The sequence below is a fragment of the Oncorhynchus gorbuscha genome, linkage group LG04 (assembly GCF_021184085.1).
Source record: "Oncorhynchus gorbuscha isolate QuinsamMale2020 ecotype Even-year linkage group LG04, OgorEven_v1.0, whole genome shotgun sequence".
Classification (NCBI taxonomy): domain Eukaryota; kingdom Metazoa; phylum Chordata; class Actinopteri; order Salmoniformes; family Salmonidae; genus Oncorhynchus; species Oncorhynchus gorbuscha.
Window position 1 is genome coordinate 41,565,949 of NC_060176.1, and position 26,050 is coordinate 41,591,998.

General features: G+C 41.6%; 3 protein-coding genes across 3 annotated transcripts in view; 2 read left to right on the plus strand and 1 right to left on the minus strand.

The window, feature by feature from the left end:
• The window catches only part of oxct1a (3-oxoacid CoA transferase 1a), a 111,952-nt gene extending 110,086 nt beyond the window's left edge, over positions 1–1,866 (minus strand). The window contains exon 1 of the mRNA XM_046346800.1: positions 1,670–1,866. Within this exon, the coding sequence (XP_046202756.1) occupies positions 1,670–1,774 (105 nt within the window). The 5' untranslated portion in view covers positions 1,775–1,866. The remainder of the gene's footprint in view (positions 1–1,669) is intronic.
• Positions 1,867–2,228: 362 nt separating this feature from the next.
• rimoc1 (rab7a interacting mon1-ccz1 complex subunit 1) lies at positions 2,229–6,840 on the plus strand. Its single transcript, XM_046346802.1, has 6 exons — positions 2,229–2,376; positions 3,528–3,637; positions 4,604–4,750; positions 5,275–5,406; positions 5,526–5,640; positions 5,820–6,840. The coding sequence occupies exons 1-6, from the start codon at positions 2,283–2,285 to the stop codon at positions 6,053–6,055; spliced, it is 834 nt and encodes a 277-aa protein (XP_046202758.1). The 5' UTR covers positions 2,229–2,282; the 3' UTR covers positions 6,056–6,840.
• A 65-nt stretch (positions 6,841–6,905) lies between these two features.
• Positions 6,906–10,780, plus strand: fbxo4 (F-box protein 4). The gene is made up of 7 exons (XM_046346801.1): positions 6,906–7,217; positions 8,092–8,336; positions 8,699–8,922; positions 9,287–9,362; positions 9,495–9,667; positions 9,931–10,136; positions 10,247–10,780. Exons 1-7 carry the CDS (start codon positions 7,059–7,061, stop codon positions 10,328–10,330), a joined length of 1,167 nt encoding a protein of 388 aa, XP_046202757.1. The 5' UTR covers positions 6,906–7,058; the 3' UTR covers positions 10,331–10,780.
• The last annotated feature ends 15,270 nt before the right edge of the window (positions 10,781–26,050 follow it).

The following is a 26,050-nucleotide window of genomic DNA, read 5'->3' on the forward strand; positions in this document are numbered from 1 at the left end:
ATGCACAACTCCGATATAAAGTGTTTTTCCTCAAAGTTGCTGGGATTTCACGTGTCCTACTTATATCAGTACACTTGTAACAACCAAATTCTTGTTAACCAAATTCGACACTCATTGACCTCCATACTAAAACTCCTTGCTTGGTGTGTGAAACCCCTCCAAAATAACACCAAAATCATGGGCATTCATATGGAGTTGGTCACCCCTTTGCTGCTATAACAGCCTCCACTCTTTTGGGAAGGCCTTCCACTAAATGTTGAAACATTGCTGCGAGGACTTGTTTCCATTCAGCAACAAGAGCATTAGTGAGGTCGTGCACTGATGTTGGGAGATCAGGCCTGGCTTGTAGTGGCGTTCCAATTCATCCCAAAGGTGTTCAATGAGGTTGAGGCCAGGGCCCATGTGCAGGCGAGTCAAGTTCTTGCGCGCCGATCTTGACAAACCGTTTCTGTATTGACCTCGCTTTGTGCACTGTTGCCACAAAGTTGGAAGCACAGAATCGTCTAGAATGTTGTAGCATTAAGATTTCCCTGGAACTAAGGGGACTAGCCCAAACCATGAAAAACAGCCCCAGACTGTTATTCCTCCTCCACCAAAAATTACAGTTGGCACTATGCATAGCGAAAGGTAGCGTTCTCCTGGCATTCGCCAAACCCAGATTTGTCTGTCAGACTGCCAGATGGTGAAGCGTGATTATCACTCCAGAAAACGCAGTGTCCAGTTGCAGGTGGTAAGTTTGAATTTAGAAAATGCGGTTATAAAAATAAATCCATTATTTGCTTCATGAAGTAATCCAATAATGTGTATGCCACCATCTTGTCTATTTCAAATCTTCTCCCGAAAGGAAGAGGCGAGAGGGACAATTGGGCCAAAAATCTGTCTAATTTCTTTTCTTTTTTTTTCACTCACCAAGTAAAGGAGTTTTTGTATGGTCAATGAGTGTCGAATTTGGTTATTAACAAAAAATGTAATGGCTTATTCGTCTAATGTGGCTTATTTGATTGAATGGAAGTTTCGTAATGATTAGGTTGTTACAAGTGTACTGATATATAAAGGACATGTGAAATCCCGGCAACTTTGAGGAAAAACACTTTATATCGGAGTTGTGCCTGGTCGTCACTAGTTACCACAGGCACAAAGTCATAAACCCCGCTTATTGCTACAGTTGCTCTTGTTCTACGAACATGTGTCCACATACTTTTGGTCATGTAGTGTAGATGTTTGACCGAATCGAGAACAAAGAAAGAATTGCCAATACCAGCTTAGAAGGGAAAAAAGGAGACGTTTTGCATAGGCAAACCTCTTACAATCCAGTTATGGATAAAAAAATATTTGCTTACATCACATTGTCTGGTGTACAATCTGTAGCTAGGAAATACCTATGATGAATAGCATGGAATGGAAGCATCAAAAATCACCCGCATTTATAAAATGTATCATTACTTGTAGCCTAACATTAGCAACTTTATCCAATATTTTATGGGGCAAGCCTATATTGTAAATTAAAATAATGAATTTGGATTTCAATTTAGGGGTTAAAATTGAAGGTGCCCTATGTGTCCCAAGCACTAAAGGCAGTCTCCCAATCGCTGTAGCTAGTTAGCTAGCTATATAGTGGTCTATTCGTATTTAGTCTAACGTTATTTCATTGACGCATTTTGATACTGACCTTGAACATGGAATGGGTGATGGAGTTCAAATTGGGTCTGCAGGTAGCAGATATATTTTTCAATAATAAATTCTCCGCTCTTGACAATACTTTGAGGGCCGCCATGTTTTTGGAGCTAACCACCAGTCTTCAAAATGATGAGCAACGTGGGCTACCGGGCGTTTGTGTTGTGTTGTGTGTGTGTGATCCCAGCTGGTTAAATGACACTGAAACTAGAAGGGTGTACGGGGCGGGGCTAGCGGAGGAGAGACAGAGGCTCGGCGAAGCTCATTACAATTTAACCGTTTCGCTGCAAGCCACTCATGGGTCTCAGTGCTGTGGGCTTTTGTTCTAGCCTAGCCCATATGCTATCAACCGATTTAAAAATAACTATTCATTTTGTTATACATGTTCTTGGCTGGAACAAGCCGTCACTGTGGGTTCCCTAAACCAGCATTGACTGCACTATATAAATGCAATCGCCAAGAACATAATTATATGCAATTAACAGAGTGGACAAATCTATGGATATATTTGGAGCAAACATGTCGTGGATCAAAGTGCCGCAGAAAAATCAAATAAAGACCTTTCATCACGTGAATAATCATAGCGTCACGTGACAGTGTATTTAGTCATGGCGGACGACTGCAGACGACAGGGGTTTGAGCTGGAGAGAAGGATTTTTGAGTTGGACAATAAGTGCGCCAGTCTCAGAACTGAGAAACAAGGTATGTGTACGCAAAGTTACAGTGATCAAGAAAGGTAATGTCGCGTTGATGCACCTAGTGTTTAGTTGAAAGCTATTTTCCGCTAGCTAGCTAAATTCGCTAGTGCTACCTAATTAATACCATGTACACTTGTCCAATGTCGTAGCTAGCTACTATACTAATCGAACGTAGCAGGCGTAAAAAGACCGCGTTATTTCGTTGGTCACCTTGGTATTGCAACAACCCTAAACCACAGTTATGACAAAGCATACGTTTGCTAGATAACTAGGTTGCTTGGTGGGTTTGCTGGGCTACGTAGCTAACGTGATTTAGCTTTAGCGAGCAAGCTTGGTAGCTAATTCTGTACTAGGTAACGTTTAGTTGGGTATCGTATAGCTAACAGCGTTAACTTAATGTCGACAAAGATACTGTCGAGCTATGGTCCATTTATGTACTTTTCGACACATTCAATGCCTATACTAGTATTGTAGCTAGATTGCACAATGCCCTTTAACGTTAGTTTAACTAACAACTTCAACATTACCCATCGACTTGCCACAAACAGCGATGTTCTCCTGTTCAGATCCGCTGAATCAGGAGAGAAACCGTTAGCTAACGTTAACTATTTGGCCGCAGAAACCGTGCACACCACCCCGTGCCCTACCCAACGTTAGTGGTTCAAGCTATTTTCTAACTAGTCTATTCTTAAATACTGCTATGCTGCATGGATTAACTAGCCTAACACGGTTCACGTTTTCCACGTTGTGTAGTTCGTGTTCACGGCCAATTATCCAATTTAAATTACTACCATCTCTCTGATTTTGACATTAGGCACTGCATACACTACTGATTCTGGTTAAATAAAATAGGTGTCGCTAAACTAATGTTTAATATGTGATACGAGTAATACTTAGTCTACACTGTCATAGCCTAGAGACTATGTCCACCGTTGTACACACGGTTTTTTAGACTAACTCAAGGGGGAATTTCCTTACATTCTATGCCACTCTCTGTGAAACGACTTTGTTAAGTCATAGATATGACGGGTCTTTATGATGATCGGTCTTTATGATGACGTAACACTTTAATTGATACATTGACCTCTGTAAATATGAGAGGCACTGTTTACATAGGCCTGTAATATGTCCTTAACATACTTTATTTTCTCCTAGATGATGACTATTTACAGAATGCTTCTGCGATACTAGACAAGTTGAAAAGCTTTTACAGACAAGGGGGAGAGAGTAGCAGTCTGCCTAAACTGCTTCAGGATTACACTCAGGTATTGCAGTTCATTAAATATAATTGTTCTAGATAGATTCTAGACTAAATGTTTTAGGCTAGGTGTAGATTCTAATGTTATTATTCAATTCCCTACATATCTGATAAAGGAAATGGTTACCATTCTGTTTTGGTGAGATATATGTTATGCTCAGGCTGGATCACAAGACTAGCAAATTCCCCCAAATGTCTCTTTGTGTCTGCACAGAATGTTCCACCTGCTGTTTGAAATCGGATGATAGTACTCAATTGTATTAAGTTGTTGTTGTCCAATGACATGAGCTTAAATTAGCCTGAAGGTGTGAGCGCATACACACTTCTCTGTCCTTGATGCTGGAAGTTAACTGACCAGTGTCCTCTTGACTATATTCACATATTTTTAAATGTATTCTTCCTCGCTGCCTAGAAGCAACTCAATCACAGATCTGTTGGTGAATGCAATGTTTTCATCCTTTCACCTGTCAGACCATAGAAGATCAGTGACTACTTTCAAAGATGAAAGGACAGAATGATGGACTTCAAAAAAGTAGTGGGGCTAGGCCACAAATATGGAAATCAGAAGAGCTCAAAAGATTTGAATGTTAATTTCAAAGTACAGTGAAAAGCCGTGACTTGACACATTTGCTAAAGACATTGACAACTTCCAACCCACAGTCTGAGTTAACCACATCATCCCCACCCACCATAACCAACATATGTTGGTGACAAGAGCCAGATGGAGATGGAGATTTTCTTGCACCCTTCGCCTATTTGATGGAAGAATTGGCCAACAGCTTGTGGACAAATCTAGGCTCTACAAAAAGTCTGCAGTTCACCTGCATTAGAGTTGGTGGCATGTGATACCTGTCAAATGTTAACCAAAAATAAGCACACCAGACCTCAATGGATGAATTGCACAACTATAATTGTCAAATCATATTTGTGTTAAAGTGAAGAATGAGACGAGTGTGTATTGTTCTGTGTGTAGGTGATCCTGGACATCACGTTCTATGAGGAGAACAAGCTGGTGGACCAGGAGTTCCCAGAGGACTGCTCGCCATTTAAGATCCAACAGCTGCTGCAGGACCTCACAGAGCCAGAGGTGTTGGCAGGGAGGCTGGCACCGGCCCAAGAGGTGTGTGCAAGAGATTCAGCCCATCATGAAGGGCAATGCAAGTGCCAAGGTCCTCATATGCACATAGAGTATTTTGTTCACTAGTTAGCAATTTGTTATTCTTCAATAACACAAACTCTAAAGCAAATCGGGGGGGAGGAAAATGGTTTTATTCAAAGAGGTCAAATCATACAGGGCGGTAGATGGTCATTCTCCCCTGTCCTCAGTGATGCTCTGTAAGTAGTTCTCTCCAATGATTATCTTGCAACAGAACAGAGGAACAGCATGTAGTTATAAGACCCATCCCTAGCCTGTGGTTGACCAATTAGAATTCCTTGCAATAATACTAGCCAAATAACAAATATCCTATTTCCGAAGACAATGTCCTCACATGTCTCTGAACCATTGATCAATAATTCCCTATTGCAGAAAAAAACACTTTACATTGATCATTAGTTCTATTCTTGTACTGTCTCTGCGTTGTGTATTTATCGTACAAATATTATTACACACACACTATTAACTGACAGCTCTCCCTCTTCCAGGTGCAGTCAGTCTTGGGGCTAGAAGTGTTGGAATGCCTCTACTGGAGACGTGGAGCACTGCTCTACATGTACTGCCACACCCTCCACCAACGCAAGCAGTGGATCAAGAAGAACAAGGCCACTTTCCTCAAGGTAGGGGCACCTCTACTCATTTGGCCAACTTCTAACTTGATATAGCAAGCATGACTTGAATTTCAGTGCTCCTACCACTAGCAGAGTGCCTGTTATTAATTCTCAGTGTCTTTTTTCAGTGTCTTCAGGAGGGTGTACGCTACCTGATGAGGATGCTGCAGGTGAGGAACTCTGTGAAGCTCAACGACGGGGTGGTGTTTCATGACTCTGCTACTGCCAACTTCCTGGCTGAAGGTATGCATCATTGGATTGTTATGGCTTGTTTTTAATATTGTGCCAATGTTACACATTTGTTTAGTTGACATTATCAAGACAACCTTTTTCTTTACTTGATTTATATTACATCCTTGTTTTGTTGACTGTTTTTTTTTTTTTAAGGGGTGAGAAATTGTCTTATTTTGTTTTTCCAACAGGCATTTTCTCAGACACACACCTGTTGACGATGATGTACATCGGGGAGATGTGTTTCTGGGCAGTGAAGTACGAGGACTGCAGCGTTGATTCCACAGAACGCAAAGAGGACCGGCTCCACTTCCGGGACATTGGGACACAGATCCTGCACAAATACGTGCTGGCCTGTGAGGGCCCTCTTCAGGGCCAGGGCTGGAACACTGAGAATGCCAAGGAGATCCTTAGTATCTTACAGTGAACTGGAGAGGGCTCTGTGTACAAGTTCCCCATAGGGACTGATATTGGCTCAGATTCTCAAACCCCAAATTGTAATGCTAAGCATTAAGAGAGGGGGAGGGGTAATCTGACCCTAGATCAGTTTCTATGAGGAACTTTTTCCCGTTCTGAAAGGCTCCGGCTGAAATGGGTGGGCAAGGTTGGGGAAGAATGAAGGGGCAAGGGTATGGAGGGATGTTAACAATTTTATTCTCCGTGTCTCCTGAAAGAAGCACTTATCTTCCAGATTCTGGACTGTTTGACAGGCATGTGTTATGCTCTGAGAATGTGGTAGAATAATAATATTAAAAGATTAAGAAAATAACACATTGTTACAAAAAATAAAACAAAGATCATTTGAAGATTAATGATAATCCACCTGGTAATCAGACATCGCACAGCAACTGTTTTTATTTATTTGTTTTTATTTTTTAAAATTAATTGCATTTATATAAATATATATATTAAAGTTAAGGTGGGGAATACACAGAGTTGGAGACTGATGGATCCATGAACATTTTCGAGTGTACAGTTTTGTTTAAGATATCAGCTTTGTAATATGCAACTTCTTTTTCTCACTTATAAAATACATTTTTTTTTTTGCCCACACTTTGACAATGAGTAATGTCCCAGTGATGGAAACTTTGATATTTTGATAGTATTCATTTAAATGGAGAATCTCTGTGATGTTCGTTTTGAAGGAAAATGTATTTCATTTAATTTTATGTCGTCATTGAAAATAAATACTGTATGTTGGTTTCAAAATTAGTTGTAAAACGTATTGCACGGTATAACTACAATAACCACAATGCACCTCTTTCACGCCAACAACAAGGAAGTGGGCGAACTACCAACTACAAGAAACGTCAGCTTCGTTGTCAACTTCACTTTTCGCAGTACTGAGCACCCTATTTGAGCTTTTATAAATGTTTAGCACATAGAGGACAGCGCAAACGCATTATCATTCTTACCAAATCAAAAGCAAGATGTCAGGGAAAAGTCAGAGCGACGAATCTGTAGTTATACGAAGTCTCAGACATTTCCGAGAGAAGTACTTCAATGCAAGGAAAAACGTCAGTGATCAGGCGCATGCAGCAGAAGTTACCAGTGAAGATGCACCGCCGTGCTTTTTGGACTGTTTACCCGTAAGATACAGGCCTTATAAACGCCAGTTGGCTACTTCACAAGATTATGTTTTTTTGTTGTGGGGATCAAATGAGAAATGCCATAACATGCTGTGAGTATAGGGCAAGTAACGTGGAATATTTTAATTTATCGGACATTTGATAAATGTACTGGTCATCCTTATGCATTGGGTGGGTAACCTATTAATCAAATGTATTTATATATCACAGTGCTGTACAGAAACCCAGCCTAAAACCCCAAACAGCAAGCAATGTAGGTGTAGAAGCACGGTAGCTAGGAAAAACTCCCTAGAAAGGCCAAAACCTAGGAAGAAACCTAGAGAGGAACCAGGCTATGAGGGATGGCCAGTCCTCTTCTGGCTGTGCCGGGTGGAGATTATAATAGAACATGGCCAAGATGTTCAAATGTTCATAAATGACCAGCATGGTCAAATAATAATAATCACAGTGAACAGGTCAGTGTTCCATAGCTGCAGGTAGAACAGTTTAAACTGGAGCAGCAGCACGGCCAGGTGACTGGGGACAAGGAGTCATCGTGCCAGGTAGTCCTGAGGCATGGTCCTAGGGCGCAGGTCCTCCGAGAGAGAGAGAGAAAGAAAGAATTAGAGAGACACCGGATAAGACAGGATAAATACTCCAGCTATACCCGACACATAAACTACTGCTACTAAATACTGTTTGGCCAGAGCCTTTCTTATTTGACCAGTTCAGGTAGTCCAAGTCCATTTTCTTTCGTTTGGTGGTGCCTATGAATGTTTGGTGAATATGACCCTGATGTGTAGACTCATCAAAACAGTCGTATGCACCATCATCAACCAGCAGATTCAATACTTTCAATACTCTCCTCCTTCTCTCCCCATCTCTCTCACTACAGGTGGACCTACAGTTCCTGATCATGACCCTGCTGTCTCCTGTGGACCTCTGTCGTCTGGGGGCCACTAGTAGCTACTGGAGGGCTATGGTCAGAGACCCCTTACTATGGAGATACTTTCTGGTCAGGGACATGCCTAAATGGCCCTCCATCAACCATGTGACCATGCCCCGGTTAGAGGCCTTACACACCCCTCTGTGTGGGGGGGAGAAGGAGATGGAGGAGCCAGGTCATGACTTCATGACAGAGTAGGTACTGATCTGAAACTCTGGTATTGGGATGCATGAGGAAGACAAGGATTTACTGTGATATTTGGTAATCTTACATAAGTTGAATGCACTGATTGATGCTCTGGTTAAGAGTGTCTGCTAAATGACAAACATGTAAGTAATGAAGCATTGTTGAATGCATATATAGTTTAATACCCAGGCTATGGAAAGATTGTAAATGCATTTGGTTGGTAGATTGATTTTCCAGGAGGCCATATAAGTCACACTTGTCAAGACATTTTGCTTGAGTCATTGGTCGTCCAAATGTATTAGTCACTCACTTCAGCAATGGAACTGTCCCTCCCTGCCTACCTAAGTAATAATTGCCTGTCTCTTCTTAGTTATCTAAAGGGCTACCCAGCCTGCAGACAGCAATGGTTTCCCCAGAGGCCGCCATACAGCGTTGTGACTTCCTTCCTCCAGTCGCTGGTGCCCACCGCCACTGAGCCGCGCTATGCCATGTTTGGCCCCGGCATGGAACAGCTGGATGTCTCCATGGTGACCAAGCTCATGCACACCCCAGATGTGCTCCTTGTAGCAGGGATACCCCAGAGACAGATCAATGGTGGGTTACCCACTGTCCTCTCTGATCCATCCTTTTACAGGGTGAACCTCCTCGAGACTTTCTGTTGCAGGTGAAAGCAAAATCAGAGTTACAATAAACATATTTATTGTAATCCACAGTTACAATAAACATCCACCATATTGGTGTTACCTGAATTGTATTTGCTTACAATAATCTCAACAGTTGAATGCTGAATAGGTAAGTTAGGTACAGTACATGGCGAACCGTAGTAAAACCATCCGGCACTAGTGCTGACCAAACAGAAGCAGTTGCCAAGTTCTGTGCTGTGGTGGGCGGCCCACCTAAAGCCTTTGTTTTTTGGGGGGGCTCACCAACTAAACAAAACCAATGTTGTTTTTTCCAGGTATTGGATCTGGGATTAGTTACGTGTACAAAAACCAGCACAAATTCAACATTCTGACTCTCTACTCAACCAACAGGTTAGTGTTATCACTATTGTCCTCCTATGACTGATAAGGGATGTAGAGTTACCATTCAAGGTATTGCAATGGCGCTCATGTGCATGCGTGTGTGTATATGTCTACCATTACCCGTTGTGGTTGTGTGTACAGGGCAGAGAGGGAGAGAGCCCGCATGGAACAGCAGAGTGTCAGCAACAAACTCTTCATCCAGGAGGGAAGGGACCAATCAGGACACCCACATTTTAGCCCCACCCCTCAGGTCCAGGAAGTGTGTCAGGCAGTGGATGGGTTCATCTATGTGGCCAACGCAGAGCCAGGAAGAGGTAATAGCAAGATTCCATTACATTCCTCATACTTGCTCCTATTCCTAGGGCCTTGTTGTCTCCTTGCAGGCTTTTTGGTCATTTAGCAGATGCTTACTCTTTATTCGTGACACAATGTAATCGCGATTTTCTGTGTTTCAATCTCATTTTGTATGACTGTATGTGGCATGCCGTGTATTTAGAAATGACGCAGCTGTTTATGGCAACATCTCTACAACTGCCCTGTGAAAATGTCACCATATGATGTGTCTGTCTCCTATTAGGTGATGATGGGGAGGTGGAGTGGGCTCAGATCCAGGCGTTGGTGGACCCTGCCTTAGGCTCATCCTCCAGACCCCTCCTGGTCCTGTCCTGTGTGTCCAGAGAGGAACCAGACCAGATCAGAACCACCAGCTCCAATAGTACCAGAACCCCCTGTGTGGATATGGCTCAGAGACTCTGCCTGCCCATGTTGCCCAACCCCTGGATGGTGAGTCAGTGTCTGTCTCTGTCTGTCTGGTCTGGTCTGGTCTTGTCTCTGTAGTGTGTCTGTCTTGTCTTTGTGAAATACCCTTTATATTTGGCCATGTCTCTTTCCAGGTTCAGGACACAGTAGCAGAGTCTCTGTCTGGTGTCTTAGATGGGATCTCCTGGCTGCTGGGGTGTTCTGGTCTCAGGCTGTAACTACCTGTCCAAGGAAAAACCTTCAGGACCGAAACAACACACTAAAGAACCGGCACAAATGCTTCTGAAGGAATGTTTTCCCTCTGATGTGCCTTGTTTCAATGAATCACATAAAAAACGTTATTATTGGGTAAATAATACAGTGTATTTTTTGCCAATAGTGGGTTGTATACAAATAAAACATACGTTTTAACTGTAGCTATGGTACTGTAATTAATATTACAAAGATTAATGAATGGTTTTGATATTACTACTACTGTGTACTTTAGAATTGTATTGAATTATATTTTTTGGTACCTTTTTATTTAGGGAAATCATGCAGTTATTTATCTGTTTCTTTCATATAATTGATGGAATTTTATACTACGAAATGTGCATTGTTTTATTTTCTTTAATTATTCATATGGTTATTTACCTTCTATAAGTTGTTATAAAGGAACTGAAAATACATGCATGTGTACGTACCTCAGTGAAGTGTTGTTTCTTTCAGGACTGTGAGTTTGGAGTACATGTGGAATAGTCCACTGTTTACCAAATGGTGTGCTGTGGCCGATTTTGTTTTTGGTTGTTGTTAAAGACCACGTTTTGTTTATTCATTGTGTCAAAGTAGAATTCGAAAAGCTTTTGGTGGGTCGCAGCACAGAAACATTGGTGAGCTGAATGTGTGGAACAGACAGGCATTTGCTCTGTAGTTCATCTTATTTGTCTAAAGTGGCTTCAACCCTTTTGATTTCTTCCTTTATCTGCACCAATGTAATATATATATATATATATATATACAGTATATAATTCAAAAGTTTGGGGTCACTTAGAAATGTCCTTGTTTTTGAAAGAAAAGCCATTTTTTTGTCAATTAAAATAATATCATATTGATCAGAAATACAGTGTAGACATTGTTAATGTTGTAAATGACTATTGTAGCTGGAAATGGCAGATTTTCTATGGAATATCTACATAGGCATAAAGAGGCCCATTATCAGCAACCATCACTCCTGTGTTCCAACGGCATGTTATGTTAGCTAATCAAAGTTGATCATTTTTAAAGGCTAATTGATCATTAGAAAACCCTTTTGCAATTATGTTAGCACGGCTGAAAACGGTTGTTTTGATTAAAGAAGGAATAAAACTGTCCTTTAGACTAGTTGAGAATCTGGAGCATCAGCATTGTGGCAAAATGGCTTAAGGACAACAAAGTCAAGGTACTGGAGTGGCCATTACAAAGCCCTTACCTCAATCCTATAGAAACTTTGTGGGCAGAACTGAAAAAGTGTGTGCGAGCAAGGAGGCCTACAAACCTGACTCAGTTACACCAGCTCTGTCAGGAGGAATGGGCCAATATTCACCCAACTTATTGTGGGAAGTTTGTGGAAGGCTACCCGAAATGTTTTACCTAAGTTAAACAATTTCACTCAATTAGATTGTTTATGTAAACTTCTATCCCACTGGGAATGTGATTAAAGAAATAAAAGCTGAAATAAATCATTCTCTCTACTATTATTCTGATATTTCACAATCTTAAAATAAAGTGGTGATCCTAACTGACACAAGATGGAATTTTTACGACGATTAAATGTCAGGAATTGTGAAAAACTAAGTTTCAATGTTTCGGGCTGAGGTGTATGTAATCTTCCGATTTCAACTATATTTAGATATGAAGAAGAAAGGGACACCTTTCACCTCTTCCACGTTTTCAGATGAGTGTAGACTGGAAGGAGAGGAGACAAAGAGAGGAAGCCATTTTAAAGTTTTGAGATGCACCCCCTGCCTCAGGTTGCTATACCAGTTCTGGGTGGTTATTTTTCTCTGAGGTCAGCATTGGCACACTGAAATGAATTCACATCTGTCTGACGGGGAGGCGAATGTTCCTGTTTCCATCACCAGGGAGCAGGCCTGCTCCTGCTTCTCAGGGCCAGGGGAAGCCGTGTAGAATGTAGACTAGTTGGAGCTTTTTGTGTGAAAAACAAAACCTAAAATGTCTAAACACAATCAAGAATGAACTGTTTGCTGAAAGATAAAGCATGGATGTTATTGTCTGATACAGTACATTAAGAGCCTGAGCCCCATGAAACCCCTGGCTGGCATAGATTGAAAGAGGTGTATAAGAGAGTTGACTAAATGACCTCTTTCATAAACCCTGTTCAAATACAGTTCTTTGAAAATGCACCAGATTTGTCTATTTCCTCTAACGTCTCTCTGACGGACCATGCTTTGGTAGGTGACCATGATAGTACAGTAGCACCTTTGCTCTGACCTATCCATTCATGTCAGATATGGGCGGACAGGAAACCGAGTGCCTTTTATCATTTTGTTTTATTCATGTCCCTTGTGGACGTAAGCAACTGATTTTCATCCCTCCCTTGCACACACTGTCAACTGTAATAGGATAATGTGCCAAATTCAATGAAGCACTGATGTACTTTAACACCTGTCTTTTGTTCTAGTTCCCTTGGCAACAAAGTGGAGAATCGTCTCCCTAACCTTCTCTTTTCTGCACCCCCGTCTCAAAAGGTCGCAAAATTGTAGTAATCATCGTCACGGAAATACAGATTTAGAATGCAGTCATAATTGGTGCAATTTGGGTGCATTAAATCCAGTGTGAATAGAGAAGGGAGATGGCAGCAGCGCTCTCTAGATGGTGAAATCAGACTGGGCGTAATAGAGGAAGAGTGAGGGCTTTACTGTGACAACTGCCCCTTTTATACAGCAGGCTGCTCTAAACAGGATGTACAGTTGAAGTCGGAGGTTTACATACACCTTAGCCAAATACATTTAAACTCAGGTTCTCAAATTTCCTGACATTTACTCCAGGTTTACTCCCTGTCTTAGGTCAGTTAGGAACACCACTTTATTTTAAAAAATGTGAAATGTCAGAATAATAGTAGGGAGCATGATTTATTTAATCTTTTATTTATTTCATTACATTCCCATTGGGTCAGAAGTTTACATACACTCAATTAGTATTTGGTAGCATTGCCTTTAAATTGTTTAACTTGGGTCAAATGTTTCGGGTAGCCTTCCATTAGCTTCCCACAATAAGTTGGGTGAATTTTGGCCCATTCCTCCTGACAGAGCTGGTATAACTGAGTCAGGTTTGTAGGCCTCCTTGCTCGCACACACTTTTTCAGTTCTGCCCACAAACTTTCTATAGGATTGAGGTCAGGGCTTTGTGATGGCCACTCCAATACCTTGACTTTGTTGTCTTTAAGCCATTTTGCCACAGCTTTGGAAGTATGCTTGGGGTCATTGTCCATTTGGAAGACCCATTTGCGACCAAGCTTTAACTTCCTGACTGATGTCTTGAAATGTTGCTTAGATATATCCACATAATTTCCATACCTCATGATGCCATCTATTTTGTGAAGTGCACCAGTCCCTCATGCAGCAACGCACCCCCACAACATGATGCTGCCACCCCCGTGCTTCATGGTTGGGATAATGTTCTTCGGCTTGCAAGCCTCCCCCCAAACATAACAATGGTATATATGGCCAAACAGTTCTATTTTTGTTTCATCAGACAAGAGGACATATCTCCAAAAAGTATGATTCAAAAATGTATCCTCCTATTCTTCACCTAATGTCCCCTATAATGCATTTAGTAAGGGTTCACACCGAGTGATTAGCCGTTCACCACCACTGTCAGCAGCTTGCTCTCTATTGAATTATGATGGCAGGAGCTGAGAGCGCCGCATGCTTCACTCACACGTGCACTCACACTCCACACACACATGCATGTATGCACAACCTAATGGCATTCATGCTTTCATTGGGAAGGACAGGAGTGTGTGTGTGTGTGTGTGTGTGTGTGTGTGTGTGTGTGTGTGTGTGTGTGTGTGTGTGTGTGTGTGTGTGTGTGTGTGTGTGTGTGTGTGTGTGTGTGTGTGTGTGTGTGTGTGTGTGTGTGTGTGTGTGTGTGTGTGTGTGTGTGTGTGTGTGTGTGTGTGTGTGTGTGTGTGTGTGTGTGTGTGTGTTTGCGTGTTTGTTTGGAAATGACAATAATCAAAGCATAAAAAGTCGTATACCGGGTTTTGCATACTTAGAACTGACGTAAGTCATAAAGAAGTGAACCCTATACACAAGTCCACTTCATCTCATGGGACCGAGAAGATGTGAGAACACATGTCTATATCTGATGAAGACTAATAGCCTCACATCGGGTCTGACCGTAGTCTGCCTTTTTTATGCCGGTTTTGGAGCAGTGGCTTCTTCCTTGCTTAGCGGCCTTTCAGGTTATGTCGACATAGGACTCATTTTACTGTGGATATAGATATGTTTGTACCTGTTTCTTCCAGCATCTTCACAAGGTCCTTTGCTGTTGTTCTGGGATTGATTTGCACTTTTCGCACCAAAGTACGTTTATCTCTAGGAGACAGAACATGTCTCCTCCCTGAGCGGTATGACGGCTGTGTGGTCCCATGGTGTTTATATTTGCGTACTATTGTTTGTACAGATGAACGTGGTACCTTCAGGCATTTGAAAATTGCTCCCAAGGATGAACCAGACTTGTGGAGGTCTACAATTTTTTTCTAAGGTCTTGGCTGATTTATTTGTCCATGATGTTAAGCAAAGAGGCACTGAGTTTGAAGGTAGACCTTGAAATACATCCACAGGTACACCTCCAATTGACTCAGATTATGTCAGTTAGCCTATCAGAAGCTTCTAAAGCCATGACTTAATTTTTTGGAATTTTCCAGCCTGTTTAAAGGCACAGTCAACTTGGTGTATGTAAACTTCTGACCCACTGGAATTGTGATACAGTGAATTATAAGTGAAATAATCTGTCTGTAAACAATTGTTGGAAAAATGACTTGTGTCATGCACAAAGTAGATGTCCTAACTGACTTACCAAAACTTGTTAACAAGACATTTGGGGAGTGGTTGAAAAACGAGTTTTAATGACTCCAACCTAAGTGTATGTAAACTTCCCGACTTCAACTGTATCTCCCTGCTTCTCCCTCTACCTAGTCACTTAAACACACACGGACACAGTCAGCTGGATGTTTTAGGGGTGTAAATGTAATATTGAATAATATTGAAAATGAAACTTAATTGCCCCTTCTGCCTTTTCTTCAGTTTCAGTAATATTAAATTATATATTGACAACCTCTGTAGGAGGTTGATTTTACACATTTACAAACTCATGAGAGATCCCTAATTTGAAAGTGTGTGTGTGTGTGTGTGTGTGTGTGTGTGTGTGTGTGTGTGTGTGTGTGTGTGTGTGTGTGTGTGTGTGTGTGTGTGTGTGTGTGTGTGTGTGTGTGTGTGTGTGTGTGTGTGTGTGTGTGTGTGTGTGTGTGTGTGTGTGTGTGTGTGTGTGCATACACCTGTGTGGGTGTTCCAAGTAGTTTGGGAACCCCCCCATTATGCAGGGAATATTAACATAATTAGTTATTACTGTCTGGCGGTCTGCTGGAACCCAGTAGGGGCAGGGAAGTCTTTTTTGCCTCTACCCACAGAGGGAAATGGAGATGGCTTGGATTTGTATGGAATAGGGGTTTAGGGACTGGAGGTTGGACCCAAGGCAGGGACTGAGACTGGAACTAGAGCTGGAGCTAAATCTATACACTTGGAGGGTGGGGCTGGTTCAAGGGTCATGTTCTGGAAGGGGGATGGGTTCCAGATCGACGGCTGCTTCTGGTTTCCTTCCCTCCAGGATATGTGACGTCTTGTGGAAGAAGAGAGAAGAGAAAAGAGAAAGAGAGTATTTGTGTGTGTGAGTGATTAAGTGATTGATTGTCTTTCTCTCTTTCCGGGCTTGGTTTGTGTGGCATCCCAGAGAACCATTTAATAAAGACTGGTGTGAAGAGCCTCACAGCCATCAGCAACAATGCTGGATAAGTGTGTGTGTGTGTGCGTCAGTGTGAACAGTGAACAGAACACTACGCACAAACCAATTGACTTCTTCATGCAGTCAATAGTCAGCTGTTACATGTATACAGAACCTGATGTAATTACACAACTGTTATCAAAAACATTACAGTTCAATGCAACCATGTGCTATTGGAGAAACTTGGAGTCCCATGGTAGGCTGGAATCCCCTGGTGGGATATATTTGTGCTGTATTAGGAGGTGACACAATGTGAACAGTGTTGCACAGCTTAACCAAACACAACCATAGGTTTCAAGGTCAGCTCCTGGAGAGGGTGATTAGTAAAATATAGACAAATAAAGGGTGCACACGAAAGGGAGGGAGCAAGGACAGCGAAAGAGCAAAGGTCAATGAGGGAGAGCAGAGAAAGACAGAAAGATGTCATTGCCATGATTGCAAAATATTGAAATGTTCAGTACACGGCATAAGCGACAAGCTGCTCTTAGCTCGTCTCTTTGTCTCTCTTCTTTGAGTAAATAAGATCAGACCAGGCTTACCTCAATTGCAATTACCTCATGCTTACCTCAAATGTATTGGACAGAGAAGTGTCTCCTGTATAGTCTCAATAGTCATATTTGACCCCTTGCCTAGTCTAGCTAGATTTCTGTATGAGTATGTTTTCTCAGTATATAATGTAGATACTGTGGTGATGACAATAATGGTTTGATTAAAGTTTGTTAAAAAAATAATAATTTTGAACAGTTACAAGTCAAACATTGGTGGTTTAAACCTCAAAATTGGCAAAACCCTAAATTCAAAGCTTATGGTTGATTTTGGCATGAGCTGCTTTTTAAAAAAAGAGTCTCTTTTACCTTGTCTACCACTCATACAATGCACATTGAAACGCACACACACACTTCCCGAAGGCACTTTTTCTGAGCGTCTTGGGTAAGGTTCCCTTTTCAATCAAAACTGCGAACTGACAAGCAGAATAAATCACTCTTACCCTGGGAGAGAGCATGTTTGAATATGCTGTTTGTTGTCGCGTGACTATTTATCCCGCACAGACAGCAAACATGGTTTCATTGATTTCATTGAATCCAAAGTGCAAAAAAACATATTTACCTCACAAATATGCGCATTGAGCATGGGAAATACAGTCTACAGTTGTTGTTTTTTAATGATTATTAAATGTGCTTGTGCACATTCTCCAGTTTTTTCTTATATAACATGACTCAAGTCACTTTTATACATATTGCATCTATGCAGCTTATTTTACAGATCTAAATCCAACATATGTGGAAAACATAAACAGGTAAAAGTCATCAACCCTTCATTCATCCCTTTCTCTCATTTGTTTTCCCAATCTTTCACTCCTGCACCCGAAGTTTTAGCTTGTGGATTTTTTCCCTTCTTTTAAATGTTCTATCTTTCAATTATTTTTTTCCTCCCCGGGTGGCTTCCATAATGAATCACTCTTGCTCTAGGAGAGAGGATGTTTGAATATGCTGTTTGTTATTGCCTGGCTATTTATCTCACACAGACTACAAACATGGTTTCATTGATTTTATCGAATCCAATGTGCAAAAAGTCACATTTACCTTACAAATTTGCAGTGCACAATGTCCAGTTTTTATTTAATAGGAGCCAAGTTCTCTTTATAAATGTAGCATCTACATTTTATTTTACAGATCTAAATACACTAAATATAAAATACATTTTTTTAATGACAATAAAGAGAACCCCTCAGTCACCACCCCTTCATTAATCCCTTTCTCTCATTTGACGTTGAATGGTGTATACCATGTGTATCCCGTACATATGACAAGTACATCTTGAAACTTGATTATGTCAAAAAGTTAGCCATGTAGTAATAACAAAGTAAAAGTGATAGGAAAGTAAATGCAATTCTATTTTGTTTTCACAATGTTTCAGTCTTGCACCATGTTGTTTTAGCTTGGGGGATTTTCTCCTTCTTTTAAATGCTCCATCTTTTTCTTTCTCTCTTCCTCCCTGGGTTCCTTCCAGTACTCACTTTCCACCCCCACCTTCCCTCTTTTCATCAGTGTTAAGTCCTTGATTTATATTCTGTGATAACAGCCAACATTAAAACACAAACAGACTCTTATAAATGAACATTTGCATGATGCATTCAGTGATTAGAGTGGGCGTCTGTTTTAATTGTCTTGTTTTGCCACTGACTGGGGCTCTAACGCTGCTTCTCTGTAGATCCTCCACATCCAAACAGAAGCTACACCAATTCACTTCGATTTTCCCAACTCAGTCCATCCCTCCATCCGTCCCATGTGGGTTTTCTTTATGCGTCTGACTGGGTAAGGAGTCAAGATGCATTGCGCAAATGGCGGGTGAAACCCATTGTCAGACCCGATGTGAGGCTATTAGTCTTCATCAGATATAGACATGTGTTCTCACATCTTCTCGGTCCCATGAGATGAAGTGGACTTGTGTATAGGGTTCACTTCTTTATGACTTACGTCAGTTCTAAGTATGCAAAACCCAGTATACGACTTTTTATGCTTTGATTATTGTCATTTCCAAACAAACACGCAAACACACACACACACACACACACACACACACACACACACACACACACACACACACACACACACACACACACACACACACACACACACACACACACACACACACACACACACACACACACACACACACACACACACACACACACACACACACACACACACACACACACACACACACACACACACACACTCCTGTCCTTCCCAATGAAAGCATGAATGCCATTAGGTTGTGCATACATGCATGTGTGTGTGGAGTGTGAGTGCACGTGTGAGTGAAGCATGCGGCGCTCTCAGCTCCTGCCATCATAATTCAATAGAGAGCAAGCTGCTGACAGTGGTGGTGAACGGCTAATCACTCGGTGTGAACCCTTACTAAATGCATTATAGGGGACATTAAGTGAAGAATAGGAGGATACATTTTTGAATTTGAATTAAATGAACTAAATTAAACATAGCCTTTGTGGTACAGTTGAAGTTGGAGGTTTACATACACTTAGGTTGGAGTCATTAAAACTCATTTTTCATCCACTCCACAAATTTCTTGTTAACAAACTATAGTTTTGGCAAGTCGGTTGGGACATCTACTTTGTGCATGACAAAGTCATTTTTCTAACAATTGTTTACAGACAGATTATTTCACTTATAATTCACTGTGTTACAATTCCAGTGGATCTGAAGTTTACATACACTAAGTTGACTGTGCCTTTAAACAGCTTGGACAATTCCAGAAAATTATGGCATGGCTTTAGAAGTTTCTGATATGCTAACTGACATAATTTAAGCCAATTGGAGGTGTACCTGTGGATGTATTTCAAGGCCTACCTTCAAACTCAGTGTCTCTTTCCTGACATCATGGGAAAATGAAAATAAATCAGCCAAGACCTCAGAAAAAACATTGTAGACCTCCACAAGTCTGGTTCATCCTTGGGAGCAATTTCCAAATGCGTGAAGGTACCACGTTCATCTGGACAAACAATAGTACGCAAGTATAAACACCATGGGACCACGCAGCCGTTATACCGCTCAGGAAGGAGACGCATTCTGTCTCCTAGAAATTAACGTACTTTGGTGCGAAAGTGCGAATGAATCCCAGAACAACAGCAAAGGACCTTGTGAAGATGCTGGAGGAAACAGGTACAAAAGTATCTATATCCACAGTAAAACGAGTCCTATGTCAACATAACCTGAAAGGCCACTCAGCAAGAAGCCACTGCTCCAAAAACGTCCATAAAAAAGCCAGACTACGTTTTGCAACTGCACATGGGGACAAAGATCGTACTTTTTGGAGATATGTCCTCTTGTCTGATGAAACAAAAATAGAACTGTTTGGCCATATATACCATTGTTATGTTTGGGGGGAGGCTTGCAAGCTGCAGAACATCATCCCAACCATGAAGCACAGGGGTGGCAGCATCATGTTGTGGGGGTGCTTTGCTGCAGGAGGGACTGGTGCACTTCATATAATTGATATAATTGATGGCATCATGAAGTATGAAAATGATGTGGATATATTGAAGCAACATCGCAAGACATCAGTCAGGAAGTTAAAACTTTGTTGCAAATGGGTCTTCCATATGGACAATGACCCCAAGCATACTTCCAAAGTTGTGGCAAAATGGCTTAAGGACAACAAAGTCAAGGCATTGGAGTGGCCATCACAAAGCCCTGACTTCAATCCTATAGAAAATGTATGGGCAGAACTGAAAATGTGTGTACGAGCAAGGCCTACAAACCTGCCTCAGTTACACCTGCTCTGTCAGGAGGAATGGGCCAAAATTCACCCAACTTACTGTGGGAAGCTTGTGGAAGGCTACCCAAAACGTTTGACCCAAGTCAAAACAATTTAAAGGCAATGCTACCAAATACTAATTGAGTGTATGTAAACTTCTGACCCAATGGGAATGTGATGATAAAAATAAAGGCTGAAATAAATAATTATCTTTACTATTATTCGGACAATTCACATTCTTAAAATAAAGTGGTGATCCTAACTGACCTAAGACAGGGAATCTTTACTACCATTAAATGTCAGGAATTGTGAAAAACGTTTAAATGTATTTGGTGTATTTGGTGTATGTAAACTTCAACTGTACATACCAATTCAGTAGGAGAAGATAGTGGCAGAAAATATCCCATTTGACATGTGTATTCACCACAAAGTATTATTCTATAATTTTGTTAGCCATCATGCAATGCTGTGGGACATCAATCAAATGTAATTATTAGCACAGACATATCACTGAGAGAAGACGCAGGAAAGATTGACAGCATCTATGAATCCTAGGCATTCCCAACCTCCAGGCTGTGAATGTGATCCATTAGATCATGTGATGGTAAAGAAATGCTGATTGGTTCAAAATCTCCACATCTGCATTAATGTGGTCTAAAGGTGACACTAAGAGCCATGGTGATGCTTAGTAAATGTTTTTCTGAATCTCCGGTGTCCAAGCCCTATTTAGATACAGTATGTGTACCCAGAGAAATCACAGGCTATATGATCAACAGTCCCTGTCTGCTCTAAAAGGACAGCAATAGCAACAGCACCTCAATGCTCAAGCTTTAGGACATGCAATTTTCTTCAACTGACCACAATAACACTGATTGAGGAATTAACATTGTATAAAATGTTCTAAGTATTGTAGATTTTTCTCTTTTATTTACAGTAATCCTCAGATCTGATCAGCTACAGACATTGTAGTGATACATTGCCACAGAGAAAGGGTTGTGGTTCATCATCGCATGAAGTAGGCCTATGCAACAACACATCTGCCACGCTGATCCTCAAAACTGGGGCCCCTCAGGGGTGCGTGCTTAGTCCCCTCCTGTACTCCCTGTTCACCCACGACTGCGTGACCAAACACGACCCCAACACCATCATTAAGTTTGCTGACGACACTACAGTGGTGATTTCCGACAGCGATGAGACTATAAGGAGGAGGTCAGAGACCTGGCAGTGTGGTGACAGGACAACAACCTCTCTCTCAATGTGAGCAAGACAAAGGAGCTGAACGTGGACTACAGGAAAAAAGCGGGCCGAACTGGCCCCCATTAACATTGACGGGGCTGTAGTGGAGTGGGTCGAGAGTTTCAAGTTCTTTGGTGTCCACATCACCAACAAACTATCATGGCCCAAACACACCAAGACCGTCGTGAAGAGGGCACGACAACACCTTTTCCCCCTCAGAAGACTGAAAAGATTTGGCATGAGACCCAGATCCTCAAAATGTTCTACAGCTGCGCCATCGAGAGCATCCTGACCGTTTGCATCACCACCTAGTATGGCAACTGCTCGGCATCTGACCGTAAGGCACTACAGAGGGTAGTGCGTACATCCCAGTACATCACTAAACTAGCTTCCTGCCATCCAGGACCTACAGTGGGGAGTACAAGTATTTGATACACTGCCGATTTTGCAGGTTTTCCTACTTACAAAGCATGTAGAGGTCTGTAATTTTTATCATAGTTACTCTTCAACTGTGAGAGATGGAATCTAAAACAAAAATCCAGGAAATCACATTGTATGATTTTTCAGTAAATAATTTGCATTTTATTGCATGACATAAGTATTTGATACATCAGAAAAGCAGAACTTAATATTTGGTACAGAAACCTTTGTTTACAATTACAGAGATCATACGTTTCCTGTAGTTCTTGACCAGGTTTGCACACACTGCAACAGGGATTTTGGCCCACTCCTCCATACAGACCTTCTCCAGATCCTTCAGGTTTTGGGGCTGTCGCTGGGCAATACGGATTTTCAGCTCCCTCCAAATATTTTCTATTGGGTTCAGGTCTGGAGACTGGCTAGGCCACTCCAGGACCTTGAGATGCTTCTTACGGAGCCACTCCTTAGTTGCCCTGGCTGTGTGTTTCGGGTCGTTGTCATGCTGGAAGACCCAGCCACGACCCATCTTCAATGCTCTTACTGAGGGAAGGAGGTTGTTGGCCAAGATCTCGCGATACATGGCCCCATCCATCCTTCCCTCAATACGGTGCAGTCGTCCTGTGCCCTTTGCAGAAAAGCATCCCCAAAGGATGATGTTTCCACCTCCATGCTTCACAGTTGGGATGGTGTTCTTGGGGTTGTACTCATCCTTCTTCTTCCTCCAAACACGGTGAGTGGAGTTTAGACCAAAAAAGCTCTATTTTTGTCTCATCAGACTAAATGACCTTCTCCCATTCCTCCTCTGGATCATCCAGATGGTCATTGGCAAACTTCAGACGGGCCTGAACATGCGCTGGCTTGAGCAGAGGGACCTTGCGTGCGCTGCAGGATTTTAATCCATGACGGCGTAGTGTGTTACTAATGGTTTTCTTTGAGACTGTGGTCCCAGCTCTCTTCAGGTCATTGACCAGGTCCTGCCGTGTAGTTCTGGGCTGATCCCTCACCTTCCTCATGATCATTGATGCCCCACGAGGTGAGATCTTGCATGGAGCCCCAGACTGAGGGTGATTGACCGTCATCTTGAACTTCTTCCATTTTCTAATAATTCCGCCAACAGTTGTTGCCTTCTCACCAAGCTGCTTGCCTATTGTCCTGTAGCCCATCCCAGCCTTGTGCAGGTCTACAATTTTAACCCTGATGTCCTTACACAGCTCTCTGGTCTTGGCCATTGTGGAGAGGTTGAATTCTGTTTGATTGAGTGTGTGGACAGTTGTCTTTTATACAGGTAACGAGTTCAAACAGGTGCAGTTAATACAGGTAATGAGTGGAGAACAGGAGGGATTCTTAAAGAAAAACTAACAGGTCTGTGAGAGCTGGAATTCTTACTGGTTGGGAGGTGATCAAATACTTAGGTCATGCAATAAAATGCAAATGAATTACTTTAAAATAATTTTAAGTAAAGTGATGTTCTGTGATTTTCTGGATTTGATTTTAGATTCCGTCTCTCACAGTTGAAGTGTACCTATGATAAAAATGACAGACCTCTACATGCTTTGTAAGTAGGAAAACCTGTAAAATCGACAGTGTATCAAATACTTGTTCTCCCCACAGTATATACTAGGCGTTGTCAGAGGAAAGGTCTAACAATGGTCAGACTCCAGTCACCCAAGTCATAGAGTGTTCTATCTGCTGCCGCACGGCAAGGGGTACCGGAGCGCCAAATCTAGGACCAAAAGGTTCCTAAAAAGCTTCTACCCCCAAGCCATAAGAATGCTGAACAATTCATCTAATGGCCACCCGGTCTATTTACATTGACCCCCCATTTGTTTTTACACTGCTGCTACTTGCTGTTTATTATCTATGCATAGTCACTTTACCCTACCTACATGTACGAATGACTTAGACTGACCTGTACCCCCGCACATTGACTCGGTATCGGTACCCCCTGTATATTGCCTCGTTATTGCTATTTTATTGTGTTACTTTATATCATTTATAATTTTTACTTTCGTTTATTTCGTAAATATTTTCTCTTTCTTGAACTGCATTGTTGGTTAAGGGCTTATAAGTAAGCATTTCACGTTAAGTAACTTGTTCTGACAAAGCCTGGTTAAAAGTATTTTTTTCATGTCTTGTTCAGCCATAATGCTATATTTAGTTGTGTGCAATTACTCTTCTTTCATCGCCCACTGTAGGCTATTGACCCTATTCAGCAAGGTCAACAACACTCATTTTGCACTATCCGTTGTCGTGTTGTGGAACATGATGCAGTTTTTCACAGTCATGTTAAGTACCATCTAAAATTGTTGGCCAAAAATCCAATAAAAGGATTGTAGCAGGGCCCAGAGGACAGTACAGAAAAACAGCCAGACTTGCACTTCAGTACAAGAGCGAGGTGGACCCAGGCCATATGGGTCAGCTGTATTGCTCTCATGTCACATTTAATTTACCCCCCCCCATCATTCAGAGGTGAACGAAAAGGGAAAAAACATCAAAATAATATTTTCTTTCTTTTATTTTTTACCCCACCACCCTTCTTTTTTAAATTTCTTTTTTTACATGGATTTAATGTCCCTCCATCCAGTCAAAGCTCTGGTATACTGTGCTTTTAAATAACACAACTGAAAAGAGGGTTGTTCCACACACCTTATACCCCAAGTGTTTAGAGGAAAAAAACGTGTTGGTTTAAACGACCCATTAAATATATTGTGATGGATCATACCAGTGTAGGATTGCAAAAATCCGTTAATTGTCCCACAGTCCCAGGTTTTCCAGAAGTCCTGGTAGGAGGGTTCCTGATTTGCTGCTTATTCCCTCCATTCAGGGAGTCTTCCAACCAGGTTTTCTGGAAAACCAGGTTATTTTGGGACAGTTGCCAGATCTTTGCAACCCTATATAAGGGTAATGGATTTTCTTTGCCAAATATCACACTGTCTTGAACTCAAAGCAATACTGTCACGTGTAGCCCCAATCTCTGACCTCACAGAACAATTCAGTGACTACTCCCAGTTTGAATTGCAAACAGAGAGATGCATTTCTCTAAAACACATTAACAGATGCACGCACTGGGGTCGGGGAGTCCTTCCCCTTTTACACTCATCCCTCCATATTTTTGCTACATCGGATCCATCCCTCTCACCTGCACAGCGTTTTATGCACAGCACAGAAGAAAGACAAACAGGGGAAGCCGTAACTTCTGAGCCCTATAGATCTATCCTTCTGCAGTACAATTGATATCAGCAGAGCAATCTGGAGGCAAACATAGAAATGGCACATGGCCAGAAAAACCGGGCTGCTGCCCTCGGCTGCTGAGCACTTTGGATATTACAGGCATTTTCTACCAGCCATAGTTATGCAGGCCGAGGCATGCATGCAAAATGCAGCATGGCAAATTCCACACCAGCAAGCAAATGCCTAGATTGTCAAATTAATAGGGAAAAAGTTGATGCATGCATTGATATATGAGATTTGCATTTTATTTAATTTGGAAGAGAGAGAAAGAAAGATAGTGTTCCAAAAAGGGCTGCAGTATAGTTTGTAGTTTTCACAGTGTAACTATCCCAGCTAGCACATAATGTTCCGAGAACCATATGTTTCTTAGAATGTGGTTGTCCTAAGGTTATTTTGCATAAAACAATCCCACAACGTTCTGGGGGGGGGGGGGGGGGGGGAAGGTGCAGCAAAGTTGCTTGGCTTTTTAACATTCTCAGCACATTTCAGGAACTTGACAAAATAACGTTATTTTCTTGGTTTTTCATTACTTTAACAGAACATTTCCTAAAAGTTTAACATTGTTACATTTAATTAAAATGTTGGTAATGTTTTAGGAATGTTATCCAACTGGTTTGACATTGGGAATGTTCTCAAATAGTTCAGAGAACGTTAAGAAACAACGTTCTCCCGTGGGAATTGAAATACATCAGCATAACGTTTCGACCAGGTTTCCTCATTGTTCTATTTAA

Coding starts and splice junctions, on each gene's coding strand:
- rimoc1 (XM_046346802.1), top strand. CDS start 2,283: ATGGCGGACGACTGCAGACGACAGGGGTTTGAGCTGGAGAGAAGGATT. Junction 3,638..4,603: donor TGCTTCAGGATTACACTCAG/GTATTGCAGTTC, acceptor TTCTGTGTGTAG/GTGATCCTGGACATCACGTT. Junction 5,407..5,525: donor ACAAGGCCACTTTCCTCAAG/GTAGGGGCACCT, acceptor GTCTTTTTTCAG/TGTCTTCAGGAGGGTGTACG.
- fbxo4 (XM_046346801.1), top strand. CDS start 7,059: ATGTCAGGGAAAAGTCAGAGCGACGAATCTGTAGTTATACGAAGTCTC. Junction 9,363..9,494: donor ACTCTCTACTCAACCAACAG/GTTAGTGTTATC, acceptor TTGTGTGTACAG/GGCAGAGAGGGAGAGAGCCC. Junction 10,137..10,246: donor TGTTGCCCAACCCCTGGATG/GTGAGTCAGTGT, acceptor GTCTCTTTCCAG/GTTCAGGACACAGTAGCAGA.